Source organism: Miniopterus schreibersii (assembly GCF_964146895.1).
Source record: "Miniopterus schreibersii genome assembly, chromosome: 2".
NCBI classification, from domain to species: Eukaryota; Metazoa; Chordata; class Mammalia; order Chiroptera; family Miniopteridae; genus Miniopterus; species Miniopterus schreibersii.
In genome coordinates, this window is record NC_138102.1 from 102677469 (window position 1) to 102700413 (window position 22945).

The following is a 22945-nucleotide window of genomic DNA, read 5'->3' on the forward strand; positions in this document are numbered from 1 at the left end:
ACCACTCTTATTCAACACAGTACTGGAAGTCTTAGCCACAGCGGTCAGACAAGAAAAAACATAAAGGAATTTGGCAATGTAGCAGGATATAAAATTAACACCCAGAAACTGATGGCATTTTTATACACCAATAATCAACTCTCAGAAAGAGAAACTAAAGAAACAATCCCATTTAACATTGCAACAACAAAAAATTAAGATACTGAGGGATAAACTTAACCAAGGACGTAAAAGATCTGTACTCGGAAAACTACAGGACACTGAAAAAAAGAGACAAAGGAAGATATAAACAAGTGGAAGAATATACCATGTTCCTGGATTGGAAGAATTAACATCATTAAAATGTCCATACTACCCAAAGCAACATACAGATTCAATGCAATCCCTGTTAAAATACCAATGACATATTTCACAGATTTAGAACAAATACTTCAAAAATTTGTATGGAACCAAAAAAAACCCTGAATAGCCACAGCAATCTTGAGAAGGAAGAAAAAAGTTGGAGGGATCACAATACCAGATATCAAGCTATACTACAAAGTCACTATAATCAAAACAGTCTAGTACTGGCACAAGAACAGACATATAGATCAGTGGAACAGAACCTAGAACCTAGAAATTGACCCAAGCCATTATGCTCAATTAATAATTGACAAAGGAGGCAAGAGCATACAGTGGAATAAAGACAGTCTCTTCAATAAATGGTGTTGGGATAACTGGACAGATACATGCAAAAAAATGAAACTAGACCACCAACTTACACAAGAATAAACTCAAAATGGATAAAAAACTTAAATGTAAGTCATGAAACCATAAAAATCGTAGAAGAAAACGTAGGCAGCAAAATCTCAGACATCTCTTGTAGTAATATGCTTGCCCCTATGTCTCCTAGGACAAGGGAAACAAAGGAGAAACAAAGGAAAAAGGACTGCATCAAAATAAAAAGCTTCTGCACAGCAAAAGAAACCAGCAACAAAACGAAAAGGGAGCCCACTGAATGAAGAACATATTTGGCAAGGACACATCTGATATGGGGTTAATATCCAAAATATATAAGGAACTCATACAACTTAACAAAAGGAAGACAAACAATTGAATTAGAAAATGGATAAAGAACCTAAACAGACACTTCTCCAAAGTGGACATACAGATGGCCAAGAGACATTAAAAAAAATGCTCCAAGTCACTAATCATCAAAGAGATGCAAAGTTAAACGACAACGAGGTATCACCTCACACCAGTCAGAACGGCTGCCATCAACAAATCAACGACAAATGCTGGGGGGATGTGGAGAAAAGGAAACCCTAGTACACTGCTGGTGGGAATGCAGACTGGTGCAGCTATTGTGGAAAACACAATGGAGGTTTCTCAAAAAATTAAAAATGAAACTGCCATTTGACCCAGTAATCCCACTTGTAGGAATATATCCTAAGACTTACACACCCCTCTATGTTCATAGCAGTGCAATTTACAATAGCTAAGATCTGGAAACAGCTCAAGTGCCCATCAGATGAGTTGATGAAAAAGCTGTGGTACATTTACACCATGGAATACTATGCAGCTGTAAAAAAAGGAGGATCTCTTACCCTTTGGGACAGTATGGATGGACCTGGAGATCATTATGCTAAGCAAAACAAGCCAGTCAGAGAAAGACAAGTACCACATGATCTCACTCATAGGTGGAATCTAATGAACAAAATAAACTGATGTACAAAATAGATCCAGAGACACAGAAGCATGAAACAGACTAATGACTCTCAGAGGGAAGGTGGGGGGTACAGATGCAGGGTGGAGGGGATCAATAGGGGGGGGCAAAGGAGGGACATCTGTTGTAATACTTTCAACAATAAAGATAAATTTTTAAAAATAAAAAATGAGTAATTAAAATCATGAAAAAGAAAAACAAAAAATTTAACTTAAACAGTGCCTTTCATCAGATGTGTTCCAAATACATGATAGGCATGTGAAAATATCAAGGTCTTAAAACTTACAACTTCAGTACCTTTTTAAGAATATTACCACCAAAACAAGAACTGACATAAATGGAATGTTAAACTATCAGAGGCTCTAAAATAAATTCAGCAAAAAAAAAAAAGAAAAAAGAGACTATGAATAAATTATATATTAAGTCACTTATATTAACAATTATTCTCTAGAAAGTGATAATTATTTTACTCAGGAGCAAGATTAAATTCAAGTTATATACTTCTGATTTTAGAATATAATTTCAAACTTATGAGACTTCAGAGATTATGTACAAATCCTCAGACCTAAAGGTCAGTATCTAAAAGTGACCATACCCTAATTAATAAACAAGGCAAAGAATCTGATAGGGAAAGCCTAGACTTCAGGGTCACCCAGGATCATCCAGCTGACTAAAAGAGCTAAACCTAGTGCTAAATTCATCTCAGTTCTGGGCCAGAGTTTTCTCCATTACCTCACAACTGGAGCACACTTCTTGGCTAGCCAGCTATTTCAAGTCCTTTCTGGAAACTGGCAGGGTAGAAATTAACACAGAGAACTTTGGCAAAAGTTCTCTCCAACTATTAGAAACATATATAAAGCTATTCTTAGATATCTCCTCAATTTCACCTCCAAGATGAGGTTTAGCTCCTGTATAAAGAAAAATTTAAAAACAGCAACCATTTTACTCTTCCTAGCTACCAGGTATGGTGTTAAGCATACATTATCTGAATAATGAATTAACCTATGAAATATGTATTTATATTACAGTAGACCCCCTATCAGTGGTTTCACTTTCTGTGGTTTCAGATACCCACCATCAACTGTGGTCTAAAAATATTAAATGGAAAATTCCAGAAATAACTGCATGCCACTCTAAGTAGCATGATGAAATCTCACGCCATCCAGGCCTGGATATGAATCATCCCTTGTCTAGCATATCCACACTGCATACACTACCCACCCATTAGTCACTTAGTAACTGTCTCAGTTATCAGATCCACTATCATGGTATCACCATGCCTGTGTTCAAGTAACCCTTATTTTACTAAAGAATGGCCCCAAAGCTATTTATATAACTTCTATTACAGTATATTGTCATAATTGTTCCATTTTACTATTAGTTATTATTGTTAATCTCTCACTGTGCCTAACTTATAAATTAAAATTTATCATAAGTAGGTACACATAGGAAACAACAGTACAGTTGACCCTTGAACAACACAGGTTTGAACTGTGTGGGTCCACTTATACATGGATTTTTTTCAATGAATGCTGTAAATGTTTCTTAATAACATTTTGTTTTCTCTAGCTTACTTTACTGTAAGAATACAGTGTATATTACATGTAACATTAAAATATGTATTAATCCATTATTTATGTTATTCTTAAGGTTTCTGGTCTACAGTAGTCTATTAGTTAAGTTTTTGGGGAGTCAAAAGTTATGCTTGGGCCCTGGCCAGGTGACTTAGTTGGTTAGAGTGTTATCCTGATATGCCAGGATTGTGGGCTCAATTCCCAGTCAAAAATCAACCAATCAATGCATAAATAAGTAGAACAATAAATCAATGTTCCACTCTCCCTCCCCCTCTCTCATCCTTCCTGTCCCTCTTTCTCTAAAAATCAATCAATAAAAAAATTAAAAAAGAGTTAAGCTCAGATTTTCAACTGTGTGGGAAGGAGGGAGGGTGGTTTCAGTGCCCCTAAACTCCATTCTGTTTCAGGGTCAACTGAATAGATATAGGGTGCAGTACTATCTGTAATTTTTTAGGCATCCAGTGGGGGGATATATCCCCTTTGGATAAAGGGGGATTACTGTACTTTATTTTATAAATGAGGAAATAGTGGTATAAGGTGATTAAATAATTTGCTCAAGATCATATTCCTAGATAATAGTTAGAATCGGGATTTAAATGCTTTAAAAATTAATGAACTTTTAAAATACAAAGCCAATACTCTATGGCTAGTACCAACCAAAACCTCCCAAACCTAATACCCTAGGGGACTAGCGCTCTTTATAACCCACAGGTGTTTTAAATGTATTCTAGGCTATGAGCTGAACAATGGCCGGCCACTATGCCTTGCTGGACATTGCCCTGCTAGCTTCTAGCATACTGCTTGGCGCCTGGTAGGCACATATTAAGTATTTGGTAAATATATAAATATATGAATAAATGAATTATTATCTCGAAGAAGTGTTCTAGGCTCCTCACCAAACCCTATGAAATACTATTATTATTCCTATCTTACAAATGATGAAAGTAAAACAGGGAAATTAAGTAACTTGCTTTGGGCCCTTCAAGATATTAACAGCTAGAGCTAGACTAAGACCTCAGGTACTCTAGCTGGGTCTTAACCACTAAACGCAATGCTGTGGAATTGGTGCTCTGACACTGTGGGAGCATTCTACACTTTCATATCCAATAAATAGAACTTTAGGATTTCATCACTCCACACAGAGCCCACAGTATATAAATGTCTATTTCTTAACATTTTCTAAGCTATATTTTGTCCTTTAGAAGATTTTGTGTTAAAATATTTAAAGAAAAGGTTTAAATACATTTATGCAATGGTTTCCATCACAGAAACCACCTGTTTTTCTAATTCTACTGGGAATAAAATCTTATAATTTCCTGAATACTAAGATCACTGTTAAAAATATAAATGTTTTTATACATTACTTATAATAACTTAATTCATTCCAATTGTGCCATAAAATATACTTAATTTTAAAGTACAATAAATTAATAACATTTAAAACTATATCTTGTTAATAAACACCACTGACAGTGATGAGTGAGAAAATAGGTTAAGAAAACTTGTAATATTCTCAAAATGACACTGATTTCTACTATTAAAATTTTTAGAACAAAATAAAAATAATAAATTCTAAATTTATGCCATAAGTATGATAGCTGAGTTAAAATTACTATAAAAGCATATGGAGAATTATTCCAAAATTTCTTTCAACTTTTTAAAGAGCCGTGGAACCTTCTCTTCAATAGAATTCTTGCAAATTGATTTTAAAAACTGAAGTGCTCAGGTTAAAGTAGATGTGAGCTTTAAAAACAGAGCCTGGATCTTTACCTCTGCTCCCCTAGCTTCCCTATCCCAGCTACAAGGCAGCCTCTTGGAAGAAGGAGGCCTCACTAAAGCACAGTTTGAAAACCAGTACACTACAGAATCCCAGCTCACATGAAATTCTGGGAACACAAAACAAACCATTAATAATACAGTGAGGATGAAGATATGCAACGTTCTTAACTTTGGTAGACGTTCTCAGAGTTTTCTTCCTCTCTTCTTTCAAAATTATTTACTGAGCAAAGACTATGTGTCAGGCCTAGTACACACTGCTGAAGAAATGTGCTACAGTGTAGTGGGGGTAGAAACAACAAATAGGAAATAAGTTAACGAATAGAAAGAAACTCCTTATAGTTATAATTTGTAATAAGTGCTGTAAAGAAAAGAAACTGGGTACAGGTTATAAGAGAACAATGGAGGTGAGTGGTGGGAAACAGGATTCCTCAGAGGAAGATTTCATAAATGGAAGGGAGAAAGGTCTGATGGGACTTTTTTCTCTTTTTTTTTATTATGGAAATTTTTTCAAAAGTAAATAAAATAGAATAGTAAAGCAAATCCCTACATATGTGGACAATCGGTTCTCAATTCATTGCGCAAGGCTGTTCAAGAAGTGATTTGTTCAAATCAATTTTTTCCCCTATTAGAAAATATTCACAACACAATTTCCTGAGATGTTAACAATTTGAAGTTTAGCAGTAAACTGACTCAAACTCGCTCATTCTCTCCTTTGTTTGTTGCCTGAGAGACACTTGACTGGTCATACAGGTATAAGCATGAAAAGATTGTTGGATGGAGAACCAAAGTTTTCTTTGACAACTGAGACATTTTTTCCGTGAACAACTTGGTGGAGAACAGAATTGTTCAAGATGGGAGATGTTTCAGAACCAAGGTTTGACTGTAGCATTATCCACTCACAGCCTATATTATTTTAGATATATTCATACCCTCTCCTCCACCTTCACTGGGATTATTTTGAAGTAAATCCCTGGTATCACCTATAAATATTTCAGTATGTATCTCTAAAACATACCAAAGGGTCTCTTTTCTCTGACCAAAACTAAATTAGCAATCAAAAACAATAAATTACCTAGAAAGCCTCACATATTTAAAAATTAAACAATACATTTTTAAATAACCCATGAATAAAATATTTTTTAAATTTCATAGTAAACTGAAAATATTTTGCACTAAAAATAATTAAAATACAAAATTTGTGGAATGTAAAACACAGTTTAAAGAAAAATTTATAGTTTTCATTGCTTATATTAGGAAAAGAATAGTTTAAAACGAATGACCTTAGGTTCCATCTTAAGAAAATAAAGAAATGTAAGCCAAAAATAAGCAGAAGAAAAGAAATAATAAAGAGCAGAAATCAATGATTTATAGAGAGAAAAAAATTACCAAATCGGCAATGAAATAAGGACATCATTACAGAAGCTACAGATGTGAAAAAATAATAAGGGACTATTATGCACAACTTTGTGCTAATAAATTCAACAACTTAAATGAAACGGACAAATTACGTAAAAATGCACCTTATCAAACACAAGATGAAATATAAAATCTGAGGAGTCCTATATCTATTAAGAAAATAATACTGGTTGGTGAACAATATCAAGCATTTAAGGAGGAATAACTACCAATTACAGAGAAACTCTGTCAGAAAATAGAGGATGAAAACTGCCCTCTGACTCGTTTCGGGAGGACAGTATAACCTCGATACCAAAGACAAAGGCTCGACCAGAAAGATCACTAGACTAACAGCCTTCAAACTCATAAACCCAGAACTCTTTAACAACCCAAAGAGCATTTGATAAAATTCAATACCATTTATGAAAAAATAGATGGCAACATCCTAAGCCTGACTAATATCTATAAAAAACCTATAGTTAGCATTTTATTGAATGGTGAAACACTGAAAATACTTGCCCCCAAGATTGGGAACAAGTCACAGAGATCGACTCTCACTACTATTCAACATTGTATGCAAGGCCCTAGCCAGTGCAATAAAAAAGGAAAAAAATTAAAAGCATAAAGATGGAAAGAAGTAAAATCATTTTTAGTCATAGATGATATAATTAATTATGTAGAAAAGTCCCAAGATATCACCAAAAACCTACCAGTGAATTTAGATATGAAATATATAAATATATAAACATATAAATATATACAATATAAAACAATCAATTCTATTTCTGAGTACAAAAGCAAACAAATGGAAAATAAAAATTTTCAAATAACTGTAAATACAATATTGTCAGAAAACATGAAGTGCTTAGGAATGAATTTGACAAAAGGTGTACAAAACCTCTATGCTAAAACTATAAAAGAAGACCTTAAAAAATGGAAAGTGTGTCTTTCTAGATTCATGGCTTGGAAGTTTCAATATTATTAAGATGTCAGTTTTCTGAATTGATCAAAATCATAATCCCAGCAAGAATTTTTTAGAATTAGCAATTGACTGATTAAAAATTTTATACAATAATGCAAAGGTCAAACAATCTCCAAACTGGTAAGGCTATATTTCAAGTCTTGTAATAATGATAGAGCAGCAATTTTCAACTTTTTTTTTTTTTAAATCCTCACCTGAGGATACTTTTTCCATTGCTTTTCAGAGAGAGTGAAAAGGGGGGGAGAGGAGAAGAGAGGAGGAAAGAGAGAGAGACAGGGATGGAGGGAGGAGAGAGAGAAACATCGATGTGAGAGAGACACATCGACGGGTTACCTTCTGCACGTGCCCTGACCTGGGCCGGGGATCAAGCCTGCAACCGAGGTACGTGCCCTTGGCCGGAATCAAACCCAGAGCCCTTGGCCGGAATCAAACCCAGAACCCTTCAGTCCACGGGCCAGTGCTCTAACCACTGAGTGAAACTGGCTAGGACGATTTTCAACCTTTTTCATCTTACGGCACACATACACTGTTAAAATTCTGAAGCACACCAAAAAACTATATTTTTTGCCAATCTGACAAAAAATATATAGGTATAATTTTGATTCATTCATACTGAATAGCTATTGTTGTGTTGGCTATTGTCATTTTTTTAATTTGGCAATCTAAGGGAAGAAAAGAGCTGAGTGTCCCTGACTAAATAAAAGGTCAGGTATTGCATGTTTTAAAAATTCTTGCAGCACGCCAGCTGAAAATCACTGGGCTAGAGTAATCTGGTATTGGTATAAGGATAGACAAAGAGATCAATGGAATGAAATAGAGCCCAGAAAAAATGGTCCCATACTTACAAAGCCATTTAGTTTTCTACAAAGGTGCCAAAGGATTCAACAGGGAATAATATTTTCAAAAAATAATTGTACATTCATATGGAATGAGCAAAGGAAAGCCTCAAACCCTATAGCACACCACAAATAAAATTTAATCATAGAGTAGAAAGCAAAGCTAAAACTATAAAAACTTTTAGAAGAAAACGTAGAGAAATATCTTCACAATCAATGGGTTGATAAAAATTTCTTTAGCCAGACACAGAAAACAATAGTCATAAAAGGAAAAAATTTGTGAATTAAAATTTTTTGTTCGCCTTAGGTTGAAGAACCATAATTAGTACATTAAAATACACTTTCATATTCCTTTTTGTGCTTAAACTGAATTTACAGTTATCAATAGAAACATAAAGAATGTCTGTTCCTGAAATCAATGGAGTTTTGTTTGTTTTTAAAACTTTTGGTTGAAATATAATAAACATAGAGAAAAGCACTCAACTGTAAGTGGACAGCTCAGTGAGTTTTCACATATTAAGCCCATATAACCAGACTCGGAGTAAGATCAAGAAACAGAGTATTACTAGCATTTTGAAAACCAGTTACTTCCACTAGTTTTCCCACTCCCTGTCCCTTCCAAAAGTAATCACTATCATGACTTCTAATATCACTACCATATTCAATGGATTTTAATTCTTTAAACTGACTAGAATATATAGACTAGGATGTGTTGAACTGAGAGTTAATATACAGATGTTTTGCCTCACGATTCAAAAATATGAAAAATTTATCAATTAAGTAAAATACAATTTCCAACCTGGCATACCTTTGGTGAAGCATGCCCTCCACCTCACCCCTGTTCTTCCCTCATGTTGGTAATTCTTACATGTCCTCCAAAACCTGGAACCTGCTGTGACTCTGTAGTTTAGAGGTATACCCTTCTCCCATTCTCTATACACTTCTGTCATAGTCCTTGGCATACTGTTATTATTATAAGGTTTATTAGTCTCTTTCCTCACCAGCATGTAAATACTTATGGCCAGGGACCCTTGTTCTGTTTCTTTACTTCTACCTACTCTAGTTCCTGTCAGCATGATATACAATAAATGACTGTTAGTTAAAACCCTTATGGTATAGAATCTGTTAAATGAGTAAAATTATTTAAATGAACGCCAGAAAAAACAAATTTGGACACACATTTTTACAATACTAAAAACTGAAGTGAAATCTCATAGGAGTAATACCCAGTTTAATTGTATGAATAAGTATTTAGTAATAGACCAATAAGAAGAATATTTTCCTTTGAAATAAAAATGAGATTCTAATGCCATATGAAAAGTTATGCTTCCAAAAGAAAAAGGCATATATGTTTACATAAATAGACAGATACAATGAAAATGAAATAACATAATCACATTTTAAGCCAATATAAGTAACAGCCTCATTAAAATAAAAATATTAATTTTATATGAACTAACATACCACTTTTATTACACTAGATGAAATAATAAAAACTGAATCCTTAACTGTTTAGTAACATTTATTGGAAATATATATATTTATATAAACAATAGAGAGTGACCTAATCCCAATAAAATAAATTTATATAGAAATTTTTGTTAGATCTACATGCCACCGCTACTTCTCTTTAAAAAACGAATATACATAGTTGATATGAAAATATTTATTAACTTTCAATTAATGTGCATATGTGACAAACACAATTCAGAGACCTATATAATTCACCCTCTAAGTCAGTTGGTAATAATGATGATAAAAAGAGTTCACTTACTGCTATTTCTCTACATGCCGACATAGAGATTCCGGTTCCTTCTATTTGTTTTAAAGCATAGTCTTTATCATCTTTCCTGTAAAAACAAAATTATTTTAACACACAGATAAATATAAATTTATGCGTTTTTTTAAAAAATTAAAAATAAATATAAATCACATATTTAATATACATTTGACACCTCTCACAAATATTAAGAGTGTCACACAGGAGAAACTTTTTAGACAATCTAGTTCAATCCCATTATTTGAAGAGGGAAGTTAGATTCAAAGGAGTAAGATGTGTCGAAGGCTGCTCAGTTGTTTACGGAAGACAGTGGAGTTTCTGACTTCCAGTAATAGGTTCTTTCTGCTCTAATATGTATACACTTCTTCTCTATGTACAATACACACACACATAAAATAAAACTTGCTTGCTTTCTAAACCTATCCACATATTAGTGGGTCAAAAATAAATGAATGTGTCACTAAAGTACAAAACAATTATAATTTAAAACATGGTATCATCCTCACATCCTCAAAAACCTTCAAAGAGATTCACTCAACATGTGTTTATTAAGCACCTGCCACATATCCAGAACTGTAGGTACCAGGGATACAATGGAGTTCCTTCTTTTAAGCTTTCTGTGTCTACTGGACTAGACAGGTAAATAACTAATCTACTACAATAAAAAATGATAAGTACTATGACAGGGCAAGTACAAACCACAGAGAGCGTTAAGAGGGGAAACAGTGTGATGACATATGAGGTGAGAGAAAAGCATTTGAGGAAAAAACAGATATAGTAAACAACTGAAGATGAGGCTGCAGATATAATTAGGAACCAGAACATAAAAGTCTTTTTACTCAACAACAGATAGCACTCCATTAAAGATTTTTAAACCAGAGAATATTAATTATATTTGGGAAAATTATCTTTGTCTTTTGAATGCTTAGGGGGAATAAAGAAGAACAGGCGGCAGAGAGACTAGTTAAAAGTAATACTATTAAAATTTCTCAGGTGGGAGATGATGGTGGAAACTATGGTATAGTGGTTGCTACAGAGAGTTAATAAACAGGACCACTGTGAAATAAAACCAATACCATTAGGTGACTGCACGTTGGAAATACGGAAGGAGGTAGAGTCACAGATAATTTCTGCCTCGGGCAACAGGTTATTGAAAACATTATGCACTAGAGTAAGAAACACAGCAGAGGGAAAGCTGTGCAGACATGAGAAGATGACTGCTGCATTAGTGTAGGATGAGTCAGGGTACCTATGAATAAACAGCCATCGCGCAAGAGAAAATTACTGTAACCAGCATATACACAGTAACCCAGGACAGGAGAGTAGATGAGATGAAACCAAAGAGAAGGACCAGCAAGAAAAACTTTTCAAAAAGGGCAGAAAGTAAACAGTACCAAAAGCTGCTGAGAGGTCTAGTAAAAGGTGGACTAAGAGCCCACTGAGCTTAGAAATGATGGAGTCACCACCAGAGAGTGCACGAGGCTGAAATAGTTACAGTGATGTAGGGGCAGGGTCTGCACAGCGGAAGAGTAAGGAATCAACGGGCATAAGCGAACTGAGACAGTAAATGCAGGCAATTCTCTGAAGGGGGAAAATAAGGCAGCAGCTAGAGTAATACACAAGGTTAAAGAATTACTATTTTTTTTAAGATGGAAGAAACATGAATATGTTAAGCGCTGACTGGAAAAAAACAGAGAAAATAAGCTACTGATACAGGAGAGAGAAAAAAAATTAAGAGAACAATGATTGATACACTGAGGAGAGATTAGTGTCAGGGTTAGAAAGAGAAATACTTCCTCCATTGTGATGGGAAGAAAGATGATAGAGGAAAGGACAGATACAGGTGCAAAGACGTCGGTTCAGATGCAGAAAACTGGGGGCCTTCTCATTTTGATGGCTTTTGTACTTTTTTGATGTTAGAAATGAGGTCATATACTAAAAGAAGGGTAGAGATAGTAGAGTTGGAAAACTGAACGGAGTGAATGGTTGACTGAACAAATGAATAACTCCTTATAAAATCAATTCATTTAAGTCCATTCACTACTTTATTATTTTAAGTAATTATTAAAACCAACATAACTTTATCTTTGTTTTTAAAACAAAATTTACACCCAAATTTTACACTTAGTTAGGAAAACAAATCCCAACTACCATATTATTTTTCTGGACAAAGATTTGTTTTATGACAATGAGCTTTTTCATATGCTTTCTAGTGAAGCATCACAGGCACTCATATTAAAAATACAATAAGACTATCTGTATTTGATGTTCACTAAGTCTGAATGAGTTCTGAAAGACTTAAAGAAGTTAAAGACGGTGACGCAAAAATAAAATGAAACTGGGATCAAACTAAGTCTATTAGACACTTTTGCAAGCATGCCATGAATTTTGACCAGATGGTTAACCCAGAAATATAACAGATTCTTGTTTTATCTACTGTATGTGGATAACATTCTAGACTTGCGCCCTCCACAGAGAAAGACAGTGATGGAAAAGGAAATAAGTTAAACCAAAAATTTACTCATTTACCTCCTTAACAACCCCCAACTTTTTATTTAAAAATGGCCAAGCTGTTATATGAAAATTTCTCAATGAAATAAAAAAGTCTCAGCTGCAATCAGTCCTCTCTCCCAAGTAATTACGTTTTATAATTTATAAAAATAAGTTATCAGAAGGAGAGGTGAAATGGGAGAATTTAAAAAAAAAACTTTAAAAAGATGTCTCATTATCAAAAGGCAACCTCTTCTTAAAAGTCACATAACACAATTGCCACCAAAATATAACAGTGTTTTATGGTTTACAAAGCACATTTATTTACCTAGCCATCCACACAGTCACTTTTTACTAAAATGGCACAATGGAGCTGAAAAGGATGCGTTCCCTGGTTTCTGTCATGATCCATTAGTCAGATGATATAAATAATTGTAGCATAGTGTTCTAAATACTATAAATAGAAAGGATGATCAACTATACCTTGAAACATTGAAGCAAGATGAAAGACAGCTTCAGAAGAGATTCTTAAGACTTCAGAAGTTTGTCAGGAAAGGAGGGAGGGGTTGAGGAGAAAACTCAGTTAATACAAGACATCCAGGAAGTGGGAACAGGACCAAAATAAACAGAGAGGGTCTGCCATGCTTAGAGACAGCAAAGAGAAGCAGTTAGGATCACTGAAACCTGAGGACAGCCCTGAGGACTGATGAGATTTTTAAAAGCAGGCAGGAGAACGATGGGAAGAGATCTTTAACGCCAGCTGTCTCCACACAGAGGTGTAGAGTATAAGTACTTCACTTCAAAGAGTACAAAACAAATGAGTGTGACAACAAAATGTCACACTTAAAAAAAGGAAAGTATGTTATGTGAGAAAACAAAAAGATGGAACCGTGATGAACATTTGCCTTTAACAGATGGGAAGAGTGAGATGAAAATATAAAATGGTGAGGGAATGGGTAAAAAAGATGAAGGGACTAAGGAGTACAAATTGGTAGTTAGAGAACAGTCACGGGATGTAAAGTACAGCATGGGGAACACAGCCACTCATATTGTAATAACTATATATGGTGCCAGGCGGTACTGGAAATATCGTAGGGAACACTTTGTGAAGTATATGATTGCCTAACCACTATGCAGTGCACCTGAAACTAATACAAAATATTGACTGTAAATTGTAATTAAAGAATAAAATTTTAATTAAAAAAGAAGTGCACTGGGGACTGAAATCAGCGCATGGAGTAGCAGTAGCACCGTGGCTGCTCTGGCCAGTGTCTCTCCCTTGGGTCTACAGCATGGGGAATGTCTTTGCAAACCTCTTCAGGGGCCTATTTGACAAAAAAGAAATGCGCATTCTCATGGTGGGACTGAACGCCGCAGGGAAGACTACCATCCTGTACAAACTGAAAGCTAGGTGAGACTGTGACCACCATCCCCACCATAGGTTTCAACGTGGAGACCGTGGAGTATAAGAACATCAGCTTCACCATGTGGGAGGTGGGTGCCCAGGACAAGATCTGTACTCTGTGGCGCCACTACTTCACACAAGGTTTCATCTTAGCGGTTGACAGCAATGACTGAGAGCCGAGAGGAGCTCATGCGGATGCTGGCGGAAGAAGAGATCAGGGATGCTGTTCTGCTCATGCTCGCAAACAAGCAGGACCTCCCGAATGCCATGAACACGGCCAAGATCACTGATAAGCTGGGCCTGCACTCTCTGCACCACAGAACTGCTACATTCAGGTCACCTGTGCCACCCGTGGGGATGGGCTCTATGAGGGACTGGACTGGCTGTCCAATCAGCTCTGGAACCAGAAGTGAGCCGAATTCTTCTCTTCCCCCATTCCTCCCTCCTTCACCCTTGCTTTCCTCTCATGTGGCAAATGTGCCCCTGTGGAGTGAGCGCCAGATGATGTCTTCGTCGTTGGTCCCAGTGTGCTTCATCATGCTGTACATGTGCAGAAGCAGCCTGCAACCGGGTTTTTATTTACTGTAAATAGTTCTCGTTTCCAATGAGACAGCTTCTGGTACTCCTATGCAAAATTACTCAGCATTTTTTATTGTAAAAAGAGAATCAACCCACTGTTTAGTATTGAGAAGGGATTTTAGGCACCTGGGACATCTGGGAGTTGCTGTGAGATCAGCTCAACACTCCTCCTCTGGGCTTTAGATCTGTGTTGAGATCCATTTTGGTGGTCAGTTTTTAACTCAAACTCAGTCCATTTTTTATAGTAGTTAAAAATACAAGGTTAGGCAACACTTGAACACAGAGAAGGGAGAAATGTGCCTAGTGTAGATTCTGCAGTAACAGTTTGAGTCCAGTCTACCTGTGGTCTGTCTCCCGTCCGAGGCGTGCGGTGGGCAGAACCAGCCACAATACATTCTGTGTGGTCACTTACGGTCCCTGATTGGTTTTATCTCGCTGGGTCACCTGCATCCCATACCGTCTGTGCTTGTACCTGTGCTTATACCACCGCCCAGGGGATGGGCTGGAGGCTGGGGCCGCCACTCACAGACCCCTTGGAGGGGCCCCAGCCTTCCCTTGGGTCGTTGTGGGTCAACACAGGTTCTTTGGTGGGACCACTCTGGTCAGAACAAGAGCCCCCCATGGTCCCAATGCATGCTCACTCGCTCAAGGTGGCCTGGGTCTCACCAGTAGGAGCACAGACAGGTGGCCGGTCATCTTAGAGTCTAGCTCCTCAGAGCACCCGTCCACATGTGCTTTCACTCCCTCAGCCTCAAAGTCAGATTTGACATCAAAAACAACCACCTTTACTTTTTTCTTCTGTATTTTGACAAACAGTGAAGAAGCTGGAGCTGTTAACATTTACCTTGGAGAAAACCTCAGAACTGGTTTATCTAGTGTCATGGAACCTCTTACTACTTTCAATACATGATTAGAAATAAGAAATTTAAAAAAAAGAAAAGAAGGAAGTACGTTAGTGGTTTGGCTCGGTGGTTAGGGCAGCGGCCTGTGGACTAAAGGGTCCTGGGTTCGATTCTGGCCAAAGGCACATACCTAGAGTTGCAGGCTTGAATCCCGGCCCCAGTCGGGGCACATGTGGGAGGCAACCAATCAATGTGTCTCTCACATTTGATGTCCCTCTCTCTCTCCCTTTCCACTCTCTCTGAAAAGCAAAAGAAAAAATATTCTCCAGTGAGGATTAAAAAAAAAAAAGAAAAAAAATTAATTAAGAAAGAAGTTACCAAAGTGTCATAATAGGACTGTCTTTTTGTTGACACTTGATATTTTTATTATTTATTTACATTTTTAAAAATTCTCAACCAAGGACATTTTGAGAGAGAGGGAGAAATGTCAATGTGAGAAACATGGACTGGTTGTCTTCACTATGCTCCCCACCTGGGGATCAAACCTGCAATCCAGGTACAAGCCCTGACCGGGAATCAAACCAGCAACCTTTAGGTGCACAGGACAACACTTAACTGGGCCACTCCAGTAAGGCAATACTTTTTTTTTTTTTTTTACTTTACTTATTTGTTTATTTATTTATTATTTATTTTCCCATTACTATTTATCCACCTCCACCTGGCAATACTTTTTTTTAAGTCATTTAATTTTTCAGTTACAGTTGACACACATTATTACATTAGTTTTAGGTGTACACCCCAGTGATTAGACATTATATAACTTACTAAGTGACCATCCCCATAAACTTCGCACCCATCTGACACCATACATAATTATTAGAATATTATTGACTATATTCTCTATGCTGTTCTTTACATCTCCATAACTATTCTGTAAAAATTACTCTGTACTCCTTAATCCTTTCACCTTTTTCACCCTTCCCTGGAATCCCCTTCCCATCTGGCAACTGTCAAAATAGTCTCTGTATCTATGAGTCTGTATCTGTTCTGCTTATTTTGATTTTTAGATTCAACTGTTGACAGATATGTATTTATTGCCATTTTATTGTTCCTATTTTTTATCTTTTCTTCTTCTTCTTCTTAAAGAAGACCCTTCAACATTTCATATAATACTGATTTGGTGGTGATGAACTCCTTTAGCTTTTTCTTGTCAGGGAAGCTCTTTATCTGACCTTCAGTTCTAAAGGATAGTTTTGCTGAGTAGAGTAATCTTGGTTGTAGGTCCTTGCTTTTCATCACTTTGATTATTTCTTGCCACTCCCTTCTGGCCTGCAAGGTTTCTGTTGAGAAATCAGCTGACAGTCTTAGGGGAGCTCCCTTGTAGGTAAATAACTGCTTTTTTCTTGCTACTTTTAAGATTCTCTCTTTGTCCTTAACCTTTTTCATTTTAATTATGATGTATCTTGGTGTGGGCGTCTTTGGATTCATCTTGTTTGGGACTCTCTGTACTTCCTGGACTTGTATATCTATTTCCTTCACCAAGTTAGGGACCTTATCTGTAATTTTTTCAAATACATTTTCAATTCCTTGCTCTATCTCTTCTCCTTCTGGCACTCCCAGAATACAAATATTGGTACACTTGAAGTCGTCTCAGAAGCTCCTTATACTATCTTCATGTTTTTAAATTATTTTTTTTCTTTTTGCTATTCTGTTTTTGTGCTTCCTTGTATTCCAATTTCGCTGATTTGATTCTATACTTCATCTACTCTACTGTTGATTCCCTGTTCTTTATCTTTCTCTCTCTATATATATTTAAATATATATATTTTGCTGTCAATCCTCATCTGAGGATATTTTTTCCATTGATTTTCAGAGAAAGTGGAAGGGAGGGAGGGGAAAGAGAGAGAGAGAGAGAGAGAGAGAAACATCGATTGGGGCCAGGGATTGAACCTGCAACCCAAGTACGTGCCCTTGACCGGGAATTGAACTCACGACCCTTTGGTGTATAGGCCAACACCCTAACCACTGAGCCATACTAGCCAGGGCTCCTGTAACATATTCTTCACTTCACTTAATGTATCCTTCATTTCTAACTGGTTCTTTTCTTCAATGGTGAGAGTCATTGATTGGCTGCCTCCTGCACGCCCCCTACTGGGGATCGAGCCCTAAAATTGGGCATGTGCCCTGACTGGAAATTGAACTGTGACCTCCTGGTCCATGGGTTGATGTTCACACACTGAGCCACACTGGCTGGGCTCTGACTATTCTTTCTTATGTTTTCTATCAATGTTTTTGTTCCTAGCTTTGTTGTAGTTCCCACTATGTTCATCAGCTCTTCCCCTAAGTTCACTGAGCATCCTCATAACCAGTGTTGTGAACTCTGCATCTGGTAGGTTGCTTGTCTCCATTTTGTTTAGTTCTTTTCCTGGAGTTTTGTTCTGTTCTTTCATTTGGGACATGTTTCTTTGTCTCCTCATTTTGGCAGCCTCCCTGTGTTTATTTCTACCTATCAGGTAGAGTTTTTACAACTCCTGGGCTTGGTAGAGTGGCCTTATGTAGTAAGTGTCCTATAGGGTCCAGTGGCACAGCCTCCCTGATCACCGAAGATGGGCACTCCAGGTGCGTCCCTTGTGTGGGCTTGTACACCCACCTGTTGTAGTTGAGCCTTGATTGCTGTTGGCTTATCAATGGGAGGAATTAACCCTCAGGCCAAGGACTGTGACCATGGACCACTGTTGACGATCAGCTATCTGAGGGCCCACACCACAGAGCAGGACTTAGTGCCTGCTGAATCTGCCCCTTGAGTATGTTGCTTATGGATGTGATTGGATGGTGATGCTTCGACTGATGTGATCTGAAGCTGTCCACTGGGTACTCTGACTCTTGGGTCGCCCAGGAGGTGCAGGATATGGTCAGGTACTGCCTGTGTTCTGCCCAGGGCCACCCAGCATGAGCTACAAAGTGAACTGCAGGTGGCTGCTTCTTGTGCTGGGATTGGAGGTACCCAGGTAAGGCCAAGGTGCAAACCAAGGACAGCTGCTGCTAGTGCGAGGTCTGGGGCCACTTAAGGAGAAGTACAGGGCATGCAGAGGCCAGATGCTGCTTGTTTGAGAGATTTTAGGGAAATCTGAAGCATGAGCCAAGAAAATAAGCCATTCATATGGGAAAGCCACTGGAAACAGCTTGGGTAGGCTGAAATCTGGGGTTTGGGTTAGGGAATCACCAGGGCAGGGAAAACCCCATGAGTCAGGTTGATAAAGTCTCAGATACGGTGCCTGCCTGCTGGGTCTGTGGGGGGGAAAGAGGCTCATCAAAGGAACAATGGCTTCTGCCAACACTTCTGTCTGGGAGAAAGCTGCCCCCAGTTCTCGCCTTGATGCTGGACAATCCAATTCCTCCCCTTTAGTCTCTGGTGCTTTTCAAGCTGCTGCCCCAGTGCTGGAGTTCAGAGGGAGTGAGTCCAAGTAAGTCCATGCACAGGTCCTTTTTTAAGAGGAACTGCCTGAGACTCCAGTAGCCCTCCATCATCTCCCAGTCTCAATCCTCACTGGATTTTACAGCCAGAAGTTAAGGGGGCTTCTCTTCATGGCACTGGAACCCTGGGCTGATGGGCCTGGTTTGAGGCTGGGACCCCTCACTCCTCAGGATTACCTCTGCAGCCGAGAACTCCCTCCCGATTTTTATCTGCCACAGGTGGGTGTGGGACCAGCTTGTTCCACACATTTTCGCACCTCCTACCAGTCTTGATGTAGCTTCTTCTTTAATTCCCTAGTTGTAGCACTTCCATTCAGCCAGATTTCAGGTGATTCTGAATGATAGTTGTTCTGTAGTTTAGTTGTAATTTTCATGTGGTTGTGGAAGGATTCGAGTACCGCATTTATCTATACCACCATCTTCACTGGAAGTTCTTTTATTTTTTATCTACTGCTATATCTGGCATATTGCAGGTACTCAATACAAAGTCTTAAAAGAACAAACGAAATATAAAATGACTATAGAGGAATGGTTAAAAAATAGTTTTTGGAAAAATAGAGTACTGAATACGTATCAAACTTTACATCCCTCCTAAAACCCTACTAAAACGATGTAAAGGGAATTTTCTAAAGACATAAAGATGAAAAACTGGAGAAAAGGTAGCATAAAAATTTAGAAACTAGAAAGTAAGTGGACAAACAGTAGCTAATGACTAAGAGAATCAAAGAATATTAAATCAAAAACTTGACAGTAAAGAATGCTAAAAACCAATTAGATTTACACAGCAAAATCCTTCAAAAGCAGAGAAATGAGAGTACAAGATACCTCTAGAACCAGAATTGGTCAGATGAAAAGATAAAGTGGTAGAGAAATCCTATAAAACAGAACAATATAACAAAATAAGAGAAATGTAAAAGAAAAGTTAGAGATCTAGTTCATGAAATCCAATATTCAAATAATTAGAAGTTCCAGAAAAAAAACACACAAAAAAAACAGAGAAAGAAAGAAAATTTATAAAGTAATTCAAGGAAACTTCCCAAACTTAAGGACAGGATTTGGAAAGCTGGAAGAGTCCAATGAGTTCCCAACACAAATGAATGAAAACAGACCCACACAATATTTAGACATTTCAGAAAAGTGCTGACAAGCAGATTTTACAAGCTTCCAGTGGGAATGGGTAACAGGCCACTTGGAAAGAATCAATATTATTACTCAGTCATGAAAAAGAAGGAAATCCTGCCATTTGTGACAACATGAATTGACCTTGAGAACATTATGCTAAGTGAGATAAATCAGATAGAAAGACAAGTACCCTATGATATCACTTATATGTGGAATCTAAAAAAGTAAATCTTCTAAAAACAAAGGGTAGAATGGTGGTTACCAGGGCTGGGCATGGAAGAATTGGAGAATGTTGTTTAAGGGTATAAACTTGCCTCTAATAGATAAATAAGTTCTGGAGATTAAATGCATAGCATAATAATTATAGACAGCAATACTACATTATAAACTTCAAAGTTGCTGAAAAAAACAGTATTTTAATCCTACCACACACACACACGACAGAGATGTTAGCTAATACTGCAGTGTTAATCATACTACAATATATAAATTTATCAAATCAACACACTGTACACCTTATACTTACACAGTGTTATGTCAATTATATCTCAATAAAAATTTTAAGAAGAGAAAGGACCAAGAATCAGGATACCTTTGCGCTTCTCAAGAGCAGTTTTGGAAGCTAGAAGTTCTAGACTAGCTCTACAATACAATCATGAAGTATTGATTACACTGTCAATAGCTGTGGTGTGAAGTTTAAGCTCTGTGTAAGAGTCTGTTCTGGAGGATTACATCGTCAGCTGCAATGATAGGAAAACGTTATGGAATAGCCAGATCAAGGAGCTAGCACCAGAATCTAAATAAGTGCACTGCTTCCTTCATGGAAAAAGTCATTCTTTAGGGAACAAAACAAACAAAAACAGCTGAACTAATCACTGTGCTCCGTTGTGTAGTAAAAACTGTGAATTACATAAAGGCTAATGTGTTAAATTTAAGATTTAATTATCTTTATTGTGTGATAATTTGGAAACAGATCATAAGCAACTGTTAATGTGTGCAGAGATACTATAGTTATCAAGGGGAAAAGGTCTGTGAGAACGCTGGATCAGAGAATGAAATCTCAGTGATTATGCATGATAATAAACCAGTTTGGCCCCAATGCTATAGAGATGTGAACTGAACAGCCTGACTTGTTTTAGTGTGATACCGTTGGTATTTTAAATGATCTTAATATTTACAACTAGGAAAAAAATAACTTTAAATATAATATATTACTGGGCCTTAGTGATATTTTAAATCATTTTAAATAAAATTCATTTATTTAAAAAAATTAAAGGTCCTAATAATTATTGTTCTTATTCTGTATTTTCAAATATTGCCAGGAATTATTTCTTACATTTGGATACCATGACTAAGGTTCATCATTTAAAACTCTTCTTGATTTTGCCTTTTGTCAATTAGGTCCCAAAATCAAAATAATAAAACTGATAAGAAGTCTTTAACACCTAAAATATCTTTTGATTTCCTATTGTGAAAACTCTGCTCTCCATATTCATTTATATAATAAACCAAAAAGGTTGTCCTTGTAGATTAGTTAAATGCAAATAAAATACATTCATGTACTCATGTTCAGTGATTGTATACTTTAAGAAGAGGCAGACTCATGTTCATATAAAAAAACTGATACAATAACTGTTTCAAATTGATTTTTGGTTCTAGGTGTTAATATTCCTATCAATCAGGTACAGGCATAGTACGGTTGATGGTAGAAATCAAAAGGCCATGCAGGTTTGTTCAAGTCCTCACTGTTCACACTATGTTCTAACTCCCTGGGTAATCACTGACTGAATCCTTATAAATTAATTGTGCACTATACATCAATAGAGGCCATTCTCTTCCATTCTAATAATTCTGGTTAACATAATTTCCAGAGCTGTTCAATCTCCTCACTGATAAAAAAACACACACACAAACTATCCTCCCTTGCCAGATAATTGGCTCTACAAGTTCTTAGACTAGGTGACTGGCTATTTTTGAAGCATCGTTAGGAAAAGACTGCACTTGAACACCCATGGAAATGACCTTGCCATATTCTGTTAAGAACTAACTAAAACAACAATGAAACACCTTGGATTCATGGCTCTCAACTACAGTGACACAACACATCATCAAATTACTGGAACACTGTCTCAGCCAGAGACCTCAAACAGGATTCCTAGAAATTCTCCAGAAGATGATTTAAGAGCATGACTCAACTTCTCTCCTAGACCATTAAATCAAGCAGCGTGATCAAGCTTCCACCCAGGACTCATGGAACAAGATCCTGAATGGCCAGAACTAAGGATTATCATGCTTTAATCTGCACACTCTTATTCTTCATTCCCAAAGTCTTCTCTTCCTTCTCTGCTGGTTTAAATTTCTGAATTATTAACAGACACTTATCTCTAACAACGATACACAGAACACTGCTCTTCCTACCCCCCAGTCGCTCCCTGTACAAGTCTAACACCTGGCTACAATTTGCTCATCATTTCGCTAAAATATGTTGAGTCTGTAGCCACTTTCTTTTAGGTGCAACTCAGCTCACTCTAGTTCCTGAGCAATTACACTAAACTTCCAAGCAACTCTCTATAAACAGTAAACTAAAAATAGTAAACAGGACAGACAGCCCCTTTAATGTCAAACCTAAGAAAGTTTCTGTCTACACCAACACCACACTTGGGACCTTGGCTCTTGGCTTTAGAAGTAGATTAAAACTCTGTTAACAATCTCTGGCCATTAGTCAGTGTTACAGTGCTCAAATGTGATCTCTGGAGTCTTAAATGGGCATAGCCACATTTACTTTGAATAATTCAATAATTAACCTTACAACAACAAAAAATATGCATAAAGAACTGGCTTTAGTCCAACAATACATGAGATTCTCTGATTAGTCCTCTGATCAATGGAATTCTGGCAACAGTGAAGATCTGGATTTCACAGAACAATGGTCTTGAATGGCTGAATCTGCCCAAAAAGAGGGAATGAGAAAGTGAAAATAAG

The 22945-nt window shown here is 36.9% G+C and overlaps 1 protein-coding gene and 1 pseudogene across 7 annotated transcripts in view; one reads left to right on the plus strand and one right to left on the minus strand.

The window, feature by feature from the left end:
* The window catches only part of CDK8 (cyclin dependent kinase 8), a 124761-nt gene that overhangs the window by 52880 nt on the left and 48936 nt on the right, over nt 1-22945 (minus strand). For all 6 annotated transcript variants that reach the window (XM_081127166.1, XM_081127167.1, XM_081127168.1 and 3 more), the window contains exon 2: nt 10046-10121. In XM_081127166.1, the coding sequence (XP_080983292.1) occupies nt 10046-10121 (76 nt within the window). The remainder of the gene's footprint in view (nt 1-10045; nt 10122-22945) is intronic.
* LOC308552167 (ADP-ribosylation factor 1 pseudogene) lies at nt 13807-14359 on the plus strand (annotated as a pseudogene). Its single transcript has one exon. The product of its transcript is annotated as an ADP-ribosylation factor 1 pseudogene (transcript).